The sequence below is a fragment of the Alternaria burnsii genome (assembly GCF_013036055.1).
Source record: "Alternaria burnsii strain CBS107.38 chromosome Unknown 730, whole genome shotgun sequence".
Taxonomy (NCBI): Eukaryota; Fungi; Ascomycota; class Dothideomycetes; order Pleosporales; family Pleosporaceae; genus Alternaria; species Alternaria burnsii.
Genome location: NW_024066110.1, coordinates 804,415 through 818,101, shown reverse-complemented (window position 1 = coordinate 818,101; position 13,687 = coordinate 804,415). Strand labels below are relative to the sequence as shown.

Here is a 13,687-nt window from a genome sequence, read left to right as displayed (position 1 = left end):
GCAAACCAACAGTTTTCCGGGTCTTGTTGTACTCAAGGGCGACATCTCTAAATAAAACACCATGGAGTGAACCGATTCATGCAATGATACGTTTACTGACGAATATACTCAACACGTTGACCTTACAGGACGCAAGGTGTTGAGCATGGATTGTACTGCGCTCGGCCTTTGTGGCCGGAGCATTGACCGACAGCAGGAAGCTCACTAGCATCTCAGCCAGTCGACGAGCGGAGTAGGGTGTCTGTCTTTACGGAAGAATATGTACAAGCTGCGTGATATCTACGCTCATCGCCTAACCACTGCCCAAACGCCTCAACGCCAGACAAGCGCCAGACCTAGAAGCAAATGATAGTGCGCATGCCATGTCTCCATGTGGCGAACTGTATGGAGTATATCGATAAAAGGTAGATGTCGGTACAGTCCAACCATCTCTTGGGGGAAATAAATAAAGCGGTGAAGTAAAAGCGCGAAAACATCAAAAAGTCCATGTGATCCACATCAGCACTTGACGGATCGTCCCAATTGCATACCAGAACCATGCAGATCGAGAACTTGAGGGTATGCCAACGTAATCCAATCAGACCCAAAACAATTCCCAGCCCAGCTGCGCATAACCAAAGGCGCTGCCATAATCTAATGTTGAATGTTGTATGTATTAGTCGTGTTTCGTAGGGCTTTGTGCCAGTCGGCAGCCCTGTTCAGCAGCGCGATGCTGTGGGGTAATAGGGTCTACATGGAGCCCATGGCAATGAGTGCCTCGATAGCGTCGCGCTCAGCGCCAGATCCGGCTACACCAGCCGATGCATTGAAAACGGAAGAAGTCAAAGGAGAGCCCGCGTTCACGACGTGATTACCGTGGGATGCATGAGGAATAGTAAGGAAAGGTTTGTACGTGGGCGTCGCAGTGCGTCCGTGATGAGGCTGAGGCAGAGAGTGGGCCTGGGCGGATATGCTCCGATAGCGCGGGTTGCTCGTCTGTGTTCGGCTTAGATAGTTGTAATCGCGGTGTTCTCGGCGCGGACCGCGGCGGGTCTCGCGAAGAGCTTCAGGCCCCATGGTCGCCCAGTCTTCTTGATCAGTGTCGTCATTTAATTCTTCTTCCAAATCCATGTCCGAAGCCGAGTCGGACTCGGTACTGCCTTCGGAGTCGTCCAGCGACATCTGATCAGCCATCTCTTCGTCTTCGCCCTGGCGGTGCGGCGACCACGAGCCAGCGTTCCAGCTGCCAGAGTAGACGTCGCGTTCTTGTCGCAACTTTGGAATCTGGAGGCTGCCTCCGATACTATCAACACTGTCTGGTGGTGTACGCCCATTTCCAGAGCGCTTACCGCCAATGGGCATGCCCGCAGCCTGGGAGCCGGAGCCAGCTACACTCCAACGCCCCCAGCCGACTTTCTCGAACTTGACCTCGCCGTGCAGGCCGCCGCCAGCGCGATGTTCCAGCGCTGCAACGACCAGCCTACGGGCCTTCGCAGGGGGTAGGCCAGAGAAGCCAGGTACCGCATGCGTCAGATGCGCCATCATCTCGCGGATGGGCATTGCGCCGTGGCCCTCGATGATGTCTGGCAGATGGTGCTTGGCCAGCATGAGGGCCGTAATCTGGCGCGTCGCATCCAACCCAGCCAGCGCCTCCTTGGAGAGAGCAGAGGGCTGGTCCTGCGCTGCCGCGTGTTCTACCGCATCCTGGAGGTCTATATCCATAGACTCCTCTTCTGGTGTGTGCAGACGGCCGGCTACAGGCACGGGGCGTCGCTTGTGCGCAGGAAGGGTCGGAGAGATGGAACTGGGCGGAGTAGGGAGAGTGCCAGTCGAAGCAGCGTGGCCACTGTCCTGACGACCAAAGGCCATGGCGATGTTGGACATGGGCTTCTGGGCGGAAGCAGCCATGTTTACTGGTACGAGGCAGGGGCTGACGAATGAGTCAAAGCGCGGGTTGACAGGGCAGTCGCAGTGGGTGGATAGGAGGCCTGGAGGGTGGTTTCGTCAGTGACGGCGGACTTTTGATGCTGTGGTTTATCCAAGACGAAGTTGCAGCGTGAGGCGACTTGGTCTGGCGGCAAACGTACCTGAGTGTCTTGGGCTTGGACTGTCGGGTATCGACGGTAGGGCGTGTGGTGTGCAGCAGGAATTTGGGTGCAAAATTCAAGACAGCGACCGAACTGCCTTGTGCGACAAGCGAAGGGCAGTTATGGGGCAGATATGCGCTGGCGTTGGGTTGTTATAGCAAGCTGCAGCAACGTAGCTTGTGCCTTCACCGTTCCGAGACGTCTGGCGATCGGCGATGTGATCAGCGAGTCGGTAACGGGAGGATGCAGGCAGCGGGTCGGGGCAGCAGAGGCGAGATGTGGTTGAGGCGAACAGGAGCAGGCAAGGTGCAGTGCGCAAGTCAGAAGAGGCTCAATATTGGATTGTGGGCTATGTTGTGAGTCTATGAATCAACGAGGCAGGCCCTCTATGATAAGGCCTCCTTGGTTCCGAAGGCAGCTGGAACCAAGGCAAGGCACATGCACGCGCATCTGACAACCCCCAGCTCCGACTCGTGCCCCTGCCATTGGCGCACGGACAGCCACACCTCCCACAAGCGTCATGGAATTTCGCCTCTCGCTGCAGCAGGGACTCGAAGCTTAGAAGCAGGGCAACATTAGAGTTGCACCACGCCCACCGCCCCGATTCCCTATCGTGAGGCTGCCTGCACTCAACAGTGCCATGCTGCTTGCTCGAGCCCGCACGCCGCCATCGCCATGGTGCCTTCCGTTTGCAGCCGATGCCCCATATCAGCATCTTGTCCATCGGCTCCTCGTCTTGGCCATCCGTCTCTCCATGCCTCGCACCCCCAACAGCCATTGGCGCCATCATTATCGCGCTGCGGGGTCCATCCCACCACCATAAGGTCCGATTTCGCTAGCAGCGCAACCACCCTCTGCCACACGTGTTTCTCCGACAGGCCGCACACTGCAAGACATCCCGTCGCAACACATCGCCAAACCTTATACAATGCCTGGTGCCGACGCGCCGGACGTCTTGACCGTCAGACGCATGACGTGAGCTGCACCACCCAGTGCGCCGGCGTGGGAAATGCCTCAACCGTGATTTGCGTTAACCACGTACTTCGTGATCGCCTGGTGGGTCGACATAGCATTAGCGATGCGACTACACACACACAAAAGTTCGACCCAAAATACAACATACCGACTTGAGCACGTTGATCTGCTGCACCGTGCGAGTGAAAACGGCCCGGTACTGCTCTAGATTCTGCTGCACCACTTCGTTGCGCGTAGTGCGGCCTTCGCAAATGGCCTTCATCTGAACTTCCATCTGCCCACAGTGTTAGTGATCATGTCGGGTCATCAATGCCCAACAAACCCCACGAGCACCACTTACTTCTTTCCGGAGGAACGGCTTGCTGAGGCTCGTCTCAAACCCCACGTTGTCGTATCCTTCAATAAGCGCGATACCCAAAGTCGTCGGGATAAACTCTTGTACTCCACCCGTGCCTCCTCCGCTGTTCTGACTTACTGCTGCGCCGCCTCGCCCACCACGTCCCCCTCTTGCACCTCCTCTTCCCCTTCCGCGCCCTCTGCCTGCACCTGCCCCATTGGCGCCCGCCGTACCGCCACCCGCTTTAAGTCTTGCCATGACGTATTCGCGTTCCTTGATCTTGGCAATATGCTCGGCCATAGTTGCATCTGTGCCGATGCCATTGGCGTCCATGAGAGCGATGAGCTCAGGCTCAGTGAGATAGCTGGGTGCCGTCGTCTGTCCGTCCAGCATGTTTGCTTCCGTGGGCTCCAAAGTCTCGCCTATTGTGTACTGTGGCAGCACTTGACTGCTCTCCCACTTGTCGTATGGATAGACGTCAAGGTAGTTCCTTGCAATGACGGTAAGACCATGTGCGTGAAAGACCTCGCTTCCATATTCAATCTCGATATCTGTGGATTCGCCAATAGCATCTTCGGAGCAGCATGCGAGGAAGCGGCGAACAACAAATTCGTAGACGGTGCGCTCTCTGTCGTTGAGCTGGGATGAGGCGACATAATTGACAGGATGGATGGGCGGATGTGCTTTGTCATTGTTGCGGCCCTGGCGAGGTTGGTGAAAAGCACCGTTCATGAGACTCTGTGCGAATGGACCCCAGCGCCCATCTTGCGTCTGCCGTCCGACAAGCGCTCGCAGGTCCATACCAGCGTCAAACTGGTCAGTCTCGGTGCGTGGATAGCTGATCCAGCCTTTCGTATACAAATCTTCGGCCACTTTCATGACGTCTTGTGAGGTCATACGAAGGAACCTACTTCCCATCTTCTGTAGCTCCACTGTCGTCAGAGGTAACGGTTTCCATTTTCTGGTGGGCTTTTTTGCCATCTTGATGACTTTCGCCGTCTTTGAAAGCAGACATCGCTCGAAGATAAGGGTTACTGCCATGCGATCGAAAAGATGGCCTCGCCGCCAGTTGAACTTGGCATCGATTCCGTCCTTTGTGTGCGCAAGTTTAATGTACCAAAATGGCTCTGGAACAAAGTTGCGTACACGCAGATATCGGTCGACGACGAAACCTAACGTAGGGAATTGACAAGATCCGTAGCTGATCAACTTGCCTCGCTCGTCGCCCTGTTGAGGGATCATGTTTTGTAGCGCCAGTGTCTGCATGCGTGTAAAAGCTGCACCGAGACGCAGGTCTAGCTCGATTCGCGCTGAGACAGCTTGCGCCTGCGCTTCATCTAGGCGAATAGGATTCTGAGAGGCATGTATGACATGACTGGGGAAGGTTAGTTTACATGAATTTTCCATGGTGCAGTGATACAGACGCTCTCTCGATGTTGCTGAAGCGCGCTCTCCAAACCTGCATATTGGGATTCGCTCTCAATGCGATATCCCGAATCTCGGTTCCGATATGCTCGCCTTCGCGATCACAATCGGTCCAGATGAACAGAATGGACGCATACTTGGCTTGGGCTTCAATGTTGCTTGCTACAGCCTTTTTGTCCTGTGAACGCATCAGCCAGCTTCACGCAATCAGATCTATATTACTCACCTCTGCAATGCTCGATACTATGGGAGCCTCGAACAGTGCTGAAGGCTGACATGAGTGCCATTTCTTGAACCGATCATTGAAGTCTTGTGCGACGATATGCCCTGCAACGCATGTGAAGGTTACAGAACATTGCCCCCAGGATTGGAAGCGAAAGTCAAATTTGTAATTCTTGACCCACTGAATACCTCGGACACTTTCCTATCTGAAGTCAGTCTTGCGTTCGATCGGCAGTCCAAAACCAGAAGGTGGTCGCGTCCTTGATGTCTAGCACTACCAGATAGCACGAAGACCCTTGCAGTGCGTTTAGCCATCAGCGTGCTCATAAAGCACAAGTGTAAACTGTATGGGTACAGGATGGTATTGTATGAGACAATGCTAGCACCTACTGCTCGTGCTTGGCCACCCAGATGGTTTGCGACTGCCTTTGCAATCGATGGCTTTTCCGCTACGCACAACACTCGAGTCATGCCTCCGAAATGTCGTTGGAACCATAAAAGGGGCTGAGACTGATCTTGGAGGGATGGCGATGGTCATGGTCATGTGAAAACGCGTCGAACTAGATTGGCGCGTGGTGTGGAGAGCCGCACGGGCGTCCCTGCAGCCCGCTAACGTGGAAGCCAGGGAAATTCATGAGGTCATTGTTCGCCGCAAACAACAAACGCTAACTCCAGCTTGTGAGTGAGGGAGCATCGCAACATCTTCACCATCAACAAACCTCATCGAGACGATGCCCAACCCCCGGACATACATGGATATGGCGCTGCCCCTTGTCAAGACGCTGCCCGAGTGCGCCGACTACTTCAAGACGGTAGAGCCGTTCCTTCCCCAATACTACGACCTCCCGCACAAGGTCGCAGCACACATAACCGACCCACAGGCACTCAAGGCCCTCTATGTCAACACCAACCCGCTCATGACAGCGCTGGCTTTTGCCACCATGTTCGTCACCCCCATCGTGCTTGCCGTCTCGGAGATCAACCGCAACTACTCGCAAGTCGACCGGCTGTGGAGTCTGCTGCCCGCCATCTACAATGTCCACTATGCAGTTTGGGCCCATCTCAACGGACTGCCGACAATGAAGCTGGATCATGTCATGGCTGTCTCCATCATCTGGGGTGCTCGCTTGACCTTCAACTACTGGCGCAAGGGCGGATACCAAGTTGGCAGCGAAGACTACAGATGGAACATTGTCAAGGACTACGTTGGTGGACCTGGCATGTTCATCTTCAATGTCACTTTCATTTCGCTTGGGCAGAATGTGAGTATTCTTGTACCACGTGCATTGGGTGCAAACATACTAACTGTGATAGATTCTGCTCTGGCTCATCACCACGCCTACGTACATTCTCCTTCTCGCCAATCGTCTCAAGGGCAACGACATCACATCCTACGATTCCTTGTTTGGCCGTTCCATGGTTGCTATCGTTGTTCTGGAGTTCTTCGCTGATCAAGCGCAATGGAATTACCACAAAGCCAAGGGTGCATACCAGAAGACCGCCAAGGTACCATCTGACCTTAAATACACACGTGAGCAACTAGACCGCGGATTCAACACAACCGGTCTTTTTGCCTGGTCGCGCCACCCCAACTTCGCCGCTGAACAAGCCTTTTGGGTATGCTTGTACCAATGGTGCTGCTTGGAGACTGAGACCTACGCCAACTGGGCATTCGCAGGTGCATTCGGATACCTGATCCTGTTCCAGGCCAGCACTTGGCTCACCGAGCTACTCAGCGCCGGCAAGTACCCTGAATACAAGGTCTACCAAGAACGTGTCGGCAAGTTTCTTCCCAAGTTCAGCACCAAGAGCATGGAGCTGCCGCAAACCGAAATGGAGAAGCAGAAAGTCAAGGACGCAAAGGCCGGTAAGGGTGCTATGAAAACTAAGTGAGATCATGTAGCAAAGACCTACGAAGGCGTTCCGAGACGTAAAGCTAGCTAGGGGAGGGTGTGGGCTGTGCGTCCAGTCGAGGCAAGCTGGCGACGTAGATCTAACGACAAAGATGCGGTTCCGACATGAGCATGTTCACATGGCCAACATACATATTAATTTAATTAACTAGTATCATGAATCGAAGAAAGTAAGACAGCTACTCTGTCTGACCCCAAGAGAAGACTTACGCGCCTTGTTGTTCTACATTCCTGACGACTCTTTACAACATGTAGATAAAGAACACTATCATAAGAGGAGAGTAAGACGTAGTAGTGAAATCCAAGAAGTATGCTTGTCTCCGACGCGCACACCTATACAAACCTCTTTGTAGTAGCATTACCACTACCAATAGTGCTGACATCCGGCGCACCAACAAGAGCCAAATTTTCAATACCAGCAACACCATATAATGCTGCCGCATTTGTGCTGACCCATGTAGCTTCATCAACAGGGATAAGTGCATCGCTTCCATCGACCCTTACTCTCGCCCATGGAGCACCGGGCGCAAGGCCGTCCTTGCTACCATCGCCCAAGAATTCTGACCAAACTCTTGGAACGAGTGTCGCGTTGTTACGATGGTTAGCTACATAGGCAGTGAAGCGGGAGTGGCCCTGCATCAGGCTGAGATTGCCAAAGTCCTTGCCGTACCGGGCCCTCTGCTCGGCTTTCCCAGCGCCGTAGTAATAGCAGTAGTCCAGGAATGCGTCGAAGAAGGGTTGGGTGACATTCTTCTGCTCCGCACCAAAGTGATCCATTAGTTGATCAATGGTTTCAAGAACGCCAAATACACCAGACAGATGCGAAACGGTAACGTTGCCGGTGTTGTTCGGGTCCGTAGGTGGCGGTGCCCAAGCTCCAGTAAGACTGTTGTAGAATGCCTCGCCGGTGGCAAATCCGTTCTTGAGCTTGGGATATGTCACAATAGATTCGACAAGCTTTCTGCGCGAATCTTCCCAGCGTGGCCCACGACGCTCCCATTCAATAAGGTATGCTTGTGCAATACCAGCCCAATCAGTTCCGAAGTTGAGGAACAATGCTTCAGGGTCAGGGTTGTAGACAATACCGGGCTCTCGCACCTTGCGTCTTGCATCTACACGAAGGAAGGCTTTGTCGGCATCAATGACCTCGCGTACCAGGTCACCAGTCCGCTCATCACCACCAGAGATGTAGTAAAAGGTCTTACGGTAGACTGGAGTTGAGATCCTAGCCTGTTTGGCGCTGTCCGACCAGTGCTGAACACCATGCCTCGTACCAAGCCCAGTGAAGTTTCCCATATGATACGAGTCAACCTCACCTCCATGACGCACTTGGTCGTGGGCAATCTTGTAAGCATCTGCACGGCCAGTGCGCAGGAAGAAGTCCCAAAAGAAAAGATCCGGTGACAGCTCTGAATTATCCCAGGCATAGCCACCGACATCGTACCTCCATTGATGGCGGTCGTCATCATATGTATGCATGATATCCCCATGGTCCCAGAAACCGTACCAGCGACGCTGCTCGATTTGGTCTTCGTAGAACTTGATGAGGAAGTCCATGTTTGACTCAATAGTCTGCGCTTGGGTGGACTCAATGGTACCAGGCACGTCCCAATACGACCCGATTGCTTTTGTATCCCGCATGTACTCTGGCTCGGCGATAAGAACAGGTGGGTTGTTGGTGAAGTTGGTGAGTGTTGCAAGATGTTCAGCGGATGGCGTGGTGTCAAACGCGTAGATATAAAGCTCGTTAGTCCGACCAAGGCCGTAAGGAGTATCATAGCCCCCTTCCCAGTCTTCGTAGGTGATGTCCAGAGCGTCTAGTTGTTTCTTGTAGGTGTCTTGTCCAAGTCCATCATGGTATGGACGGATGTCCATAGGTCCGGCCTGAGGGCTGTAAAGCCACAGGGTGATCGATCCTGTGTCAGTGGCGGCGTTGGATATGTCCAGACTAGTAGGATACTTCTTCCAGAAATCACGAAGGCCCACGGCAAGACCGCCAACCGTAGCTCCTCCTAGATAAGCCAGGCCGCCTGATCGTGTACCACCTGGAATTTTGACCCAGCTTTGGCCGGCCTTTGTGCGCTTCTTAAGATTGAAGCCATCAGGCGAGAGCTGTGTTAGGCGGTAGTCGCTCCATGTCGGGATCCACTGTAGACGAGTAGTCACTCTTTGGTCCCACGTGGAGTTGGGCGGTAGGACAGTACCATTGAATTGTCCAGATCGAATATCGACACCTGGATCTCGACGTAGACCAGTAACGCCCTTGACGGCTTCGTGAAGAATTCCGCCATCAACACCCGCAATTCGGACATGGCGATCGTAAAACTCCTCTTCGGCGAGGGGAACATCGAAGCGAATACCGATACCCGAAAGAAAGTCTTTATGCATATCTCCATCATAGATGATGGTGTGAATAACGCGAATCGCTTCAGAATTGGCGTAGAGGTAGAAGCGAACAGTGAAAGGAATCCAGTCATTGTGGGCACCATCTCCGTCAACAGTATGAACACCATTGACTGTGACCAACGTACGGACGGTGTTATCCTCCGACACTGTGACATTGGATACCTTGCTGGTAAAGCTGAAGTGTTCAATGCCGGTCAGCTTACCGTCCTCGTCATCATCGGGTGTACCGTTTTGTGAGCGTAACACTAGACGACCGTTGCTTCCGACTGTCTTCCCGCCAACCTCAATGGCAGATACCAGGACATTGCCTGACTTAGGAAATGTTGCTGCGACCTTGCCGGCGTTGACAACGATCTCCTCGCCAGAGTCGTTAACTTGGATGCCGTTGCTTTGACGCTTGAACTTCAAGGTTGAAGAATCGCCTGCACCTGAAGCTGTTACCGTGTACTCGTTAGCAGGAGACTCGCTGGCTCCCAGAGCATGCCCGGTCCACTTCAACGTTCCATCTGGCCAGTAGGCTGTGACCCACGACTGAAGGTCCGCGCCTCCAGACACTGTGAAGGTTGTAGTGTTCGCAAGGTGCTGTCCACGAGGCCACGGTAAACCGAACGTTACGCCAGCGAGGTATTCTGGTGTATCGTCGATCCATTTGACTTTGACGGAGTCGCTTTGAGCGGTCGCATAGCCGACAAGACCAACAAGGCCAATGAAGGCTTTCAGCATCTTGAGATGAAGCAAAGAGTGAAAGAAGTCGCAACCAGATGGAAGGCTTATTCTCCTGCCTGATGGCTCGAGACGCAAGCATTTGTACTTACATTTTCGACCCAGATACCCGGTTACAGCTTGACTGCAACGGGCCTTGACCCATCTAATGTCCGGTCTACCATCACGCTTACGGTATGATATCCGTCGGCTAGCCCGCACGCAAGAGTGTGTCCACCATACGTGATGTACATGGTTTTAAACGAGTTTGGTCCATGCTTGGCGAACCTTGTAGGCTATAGGTGGTAGTGTAGGCTCTGCGGAGGTGGGGTAGATCGACAGGGTTCCTAGGCAGGCGAAGACATCTCCGCAATTTAATCTCGGGATAAGAACGACCGAATCTATGGTATATGGACGCGATACGTGTGGAGGCGATGCTGTGAGCCAGGAAAAAAGGGGTAATGCCCTCGGATCGACTAAAAGTGACCACGAACAGGCTCAAGATGGTCAGCAATTCGAGCAAAAAAGAAACCAAGACCATACAGCAGCGGGGGTTCGCCAGCGGTCAGCCACCGACTACTGATAAGTCAGTCACAAGCTCAAGTACTGCTGAGCAGACAGGGCCGCTATTGATCTTGAGCCTATATTCGTATGTGGCAAGTTCAGGCAGAAGTCTGTATATGTCACCAGTGCAGACCCTAGCCAGAAAGGTCAAAACGCCAGGGGTGACTGGTGCCCAGCTGCTGTATCGCACGACGACGCGACAATCTTTGGTCCAAGCACAATGGTGAGAAGTTCGAAAATCAAAGTCCAAAATGAGAATTTGTGGCGAACGGTGGAAGCTTCCCGCGGTCGAACGGGGACGTGGCACACGCGAGCGCGTTACGATCTGCCAAGTGTGCTACGTTGAATCGCGCTACGCTGCTACTCGTCTTGGATGGCTGCATCTTCTAGGCATCGGCACAACAGACGGCGAAATATCTTCCTGGGATGTGAGCACCCGACAGCTCCGCGATGCTCATCAATCACATAGCAGCTCTTGACCTACGCCATGAACGGGATGCATTCCTGGCGCATCCTACTGCCGCGCACTCATGCCTCGCCTTCAACCATGCTGAAAGTTTCGCAGACAGTGGGACTAACGGATTCCTAGTCCAATGCGGCCTGGTTTCCAAGGCCGCAATGGTAACCACACAAGAGTATGTGAATGGATTGGTACACCTGATGAGAAATCTACCAACGATATGACTTTCCATGCGAAAGCCCGACATGGCGAAGAGAAGCGGCCGTACACGCGATGTGCCTTTTGCTACAACGAAGCGGAACTTAATCAAGCACTACTATGGATTGAGATGCAAACCTCCAAAGGTTGGTACTTGCTGCCGGTACCACTACCATTACCTTGACTGGATACGCCATCATGGCGAGCACCGCCTTGTCCATATCAGTTGTGTGTCCCTAGAGTTCTTTCAGGCTGGCTGAGAGGAAGTTGCACGAAAAGTATGTTGTGGTTTAGAGACAAGATAGGCTGGCGGTGAGGTAGTCATTAGATGCTGTAAACTCACTGATTGATTGATTGTGGCTGAACGAGCTATGTATAAGAGCACGAGAAGTAAAGGTCTGTACAAACGAAGGTCAGTGAGAGTTGAACAAGACAAACAATTGAGTTCTGCATGAGGCATGTTTCGTTATGAGCGAGATTTGTATCAAAGAAGAGAAGATAATGTGAATGGGTAGAGAAGTAATCGTGATGAATTTAGAAAGATCCTATTCCTCTTATTTTCAACAAAACCGCCAACTGACCTTACACGTTCCGTCTATCTTCCCTCCGATATCTCTCTAGTAAGTGACCTCTCCAAACTCCTCCTCGGAAAGGATCTCGTAAGTGTAGTCCTCGCTAAGCTCCATATCACACTCTTCGTAGTCATCGTAGAGGGTAGCGTTGAAGAAGTTGCACATGTCCTGAACAATAGGGCGTGCCTTGCTAAGTTCCTCAAAAGAGCAGGTTCCCTTACCACCAAGGGCAGCGGGAAAAGCGCAGGGCTCAATGAGCTTTGAAAATATTAGATAATATCCTATCAACACGACAAAGCGATCAAGTCTGGAGACTTACGGCAGAGTAGTGACTATAATTGATGCAGTGGCAAGTAAAGTCATGTTCGGCACAGATATCAGCTTTGTTAGCCTCATCCTGGCATTTGTGAAGGCACTCTGGCATCCAGCTGCTGAGTTTCTTGTTGTCCCTATTGCCTCCTGATTAATACGTCGGTTTAGAACTTCTAGGACATCTGAACCTACAAGCACTTGTACTTCTCCATGTTACCCGGCTTTTCTGCCTGAGTGATGTTGTACGTATATTGGGCGCTGGCCGCAGCGGCAACGGACAGAAGAGTGGCGATTTGTGTGAAACGCATGATGGCTATCAAGATGTGATGATTGTATTGTTGAATAGAAAGTTGAGGATATGAAGGTGATGCTTGAGGTTGTACTCCCACAGAAGAGAGAACGCCTCCCTTCTTATACGCAGATGTTGACAACACTATCGCCTCTTGCACTTGAAGTCAAAGCGTAGTATGCAGGTAGAAGACACCTGCAGCACTGTACCGTTCTGTCTCAACACTGCACGTGTAATATTGATCTATGCAGGAACATACTCTCGCATTGAGCTAGAGCGTGTTAGCGCATCTCGCAGATGACCATGTCTGTGAAGTATCTGAGCCCTGACAACTTCTTTCTAGAAGGCGGTGTTCATCCTCCTTCGCCCGGACTATATCACGACCAAGGCGGTACTTGCCTTACATCTGGCGGTGACAACAGTTTATTCAGTGTGGAATGACCGATCAACGGTTGAGAATCCATGTCAACTAGGCGATGGGAACATCAGTAAAAACACTCTCAAGCATTGCTCGATCCAGACATGGAGGAATTCGTCATGCATCATACATCAGCATTTCTATCCCCAGAAACGTCCTGTCCTCACTGTGAAGCCGGAAAGAGGGGAAATGAGATTAGCAAAGCTATGGTCAAGCGGGCGAATCACCGATAAGCGGTGTATGTAGCTTGAGAGAAGTGGTTGAGAGGACCGTGGAACGAGATGATGCATTGATCTGGTAGTAAAGGGGGTTTGGAGAGGAAAAGAAAATTGCTAAGGAGCTAGCCAGGGCCGGGAAGACGCAGCGTAACTCTTGCATATACGTGTGATTTACACCTGATGCGGTGTATACGACTTATGTGACTGACCGACTTCTACATTTGTGTTGAGGTGCTCCACTGGGAATTATACGTGACTGTGAGATGAGTTGCGTGGGATTCCATGACGAGGCTTTCTGAAAAGGCCTTGGTGCGTTGAGCTTCGGGACCCCGCATTGCCTAGACGCCTAAACACCAAACTCCAGAGCTTCCTTGCTTGTTGTTATCGAGACGTCCATACTCTCACCGCTTACCATAGTTCAAGATATGATCAATCCACACGGCTAATGGCTTGAGTCGAATCAACCAATTCACCTTTGCATCCGTTCATCGACAAGGATTGCGAAAAGTTTATGCGCAGCGCGTGCGTTGTCGCATTACGCTGGTGACAGCCCAAGCATGTTCGTCGACATCTGCCTAGCCATTCTTCCAGCAAGATATTTAATAATCGA

General features: G+C 52.3%; 4 protein-coding genes across 4 annotated transcripts; 1 reads left to right on the top strand and 3 right to left on the bottom strand.

Annotated features, from left to right (window-relative positions):
* Nucleotides 1–729: 729 nt before the first annotated feature.
* On the bottom strand, nucleotides 730–5,496 carry GT037_003684 (prokaryotic type i dna topoisomerase; the record flags this gene model as incomplete). The annotated part of the gene is made up of 9 exons (XM_038928731.1): nucleotides 730–1,909; nucleotides 2,067–2,204; nucleotides 2,663–2,863; nucleotides 3,109–3,119; nucleotides 3,190–3,315; nucleotides 3,382–4,753; nucleotides 4,803–4,981; nucleotides 5,030–5,227; nucleotides 5,416–5,496. 9 exons carry the CDS (start codon nucleotides 5,494–5,496, stop codon nucleotides 730–732), a joined length of 3,486 nt encoding a protein of 1,161 aa, XP_038788438.1.
* Nucleotides 5,497–5,756: 260 nt separating this feature from the next.
* On the top strand, nucleotides 5,757–6,918 carry GT037_003683 (uncharacterized protein; the record flags this gene model as incomplete). The annotated part of the gene is made up of 2 exons (XM_038928730.1): nucleotides 5,757–6,287; nucleotides 6,340–6,918. 2 exons carry the CDS (start codon nucleotides 5,757–5,759, stop codon nucleotides 6,916–6,918), a joined length of 1,110 nt encoding a protein of 369 aa, XP_038788437.1.
* Nucleotides 6,919–7,271: 353 nt separating this feature from the next.
* On the bottom strand, nucleotides 7,272–10,067 carry GT037_003682 (uncharacterized protein; the record flags this gene model as incomplete). Its single annotated transcript, XM_038928729.1, has 1 exon — nucleotides 7,272–10,067. One exon carries the CDS (start codon nucleotides 10,065–10,067, stop codon nucleotides 7,272–7,274), a length of 2,796 nt encoding a protein of 931 aa, XP_038788436.1.
* Nucleotides 10,068–11,885: 1,818 nt separating this feature from the next.
* GT037_003681 (uncharacterized protein) lies at nucleotides 11,886–12,460 on the bottom strand (the record flags this gene model as incomplete). The annotated part of the gene is made up of 3 exons (XM_038928728.1): nucleotides 11,886–12,098; nucleotides 12,160–12,289; nucleotides 12,345–12,460. The coding sequence occupies 3 exons, from the start codon at nucleotides 12,458–12,460 to the stop codon at nucleotides 11,886–11,888; spliced, it is 459 nt and encodes a 152-aa protein (XP_038788435.1).
* Nucleotides 12,461–13,687: the final 1,227 nt, after the last annotated feature.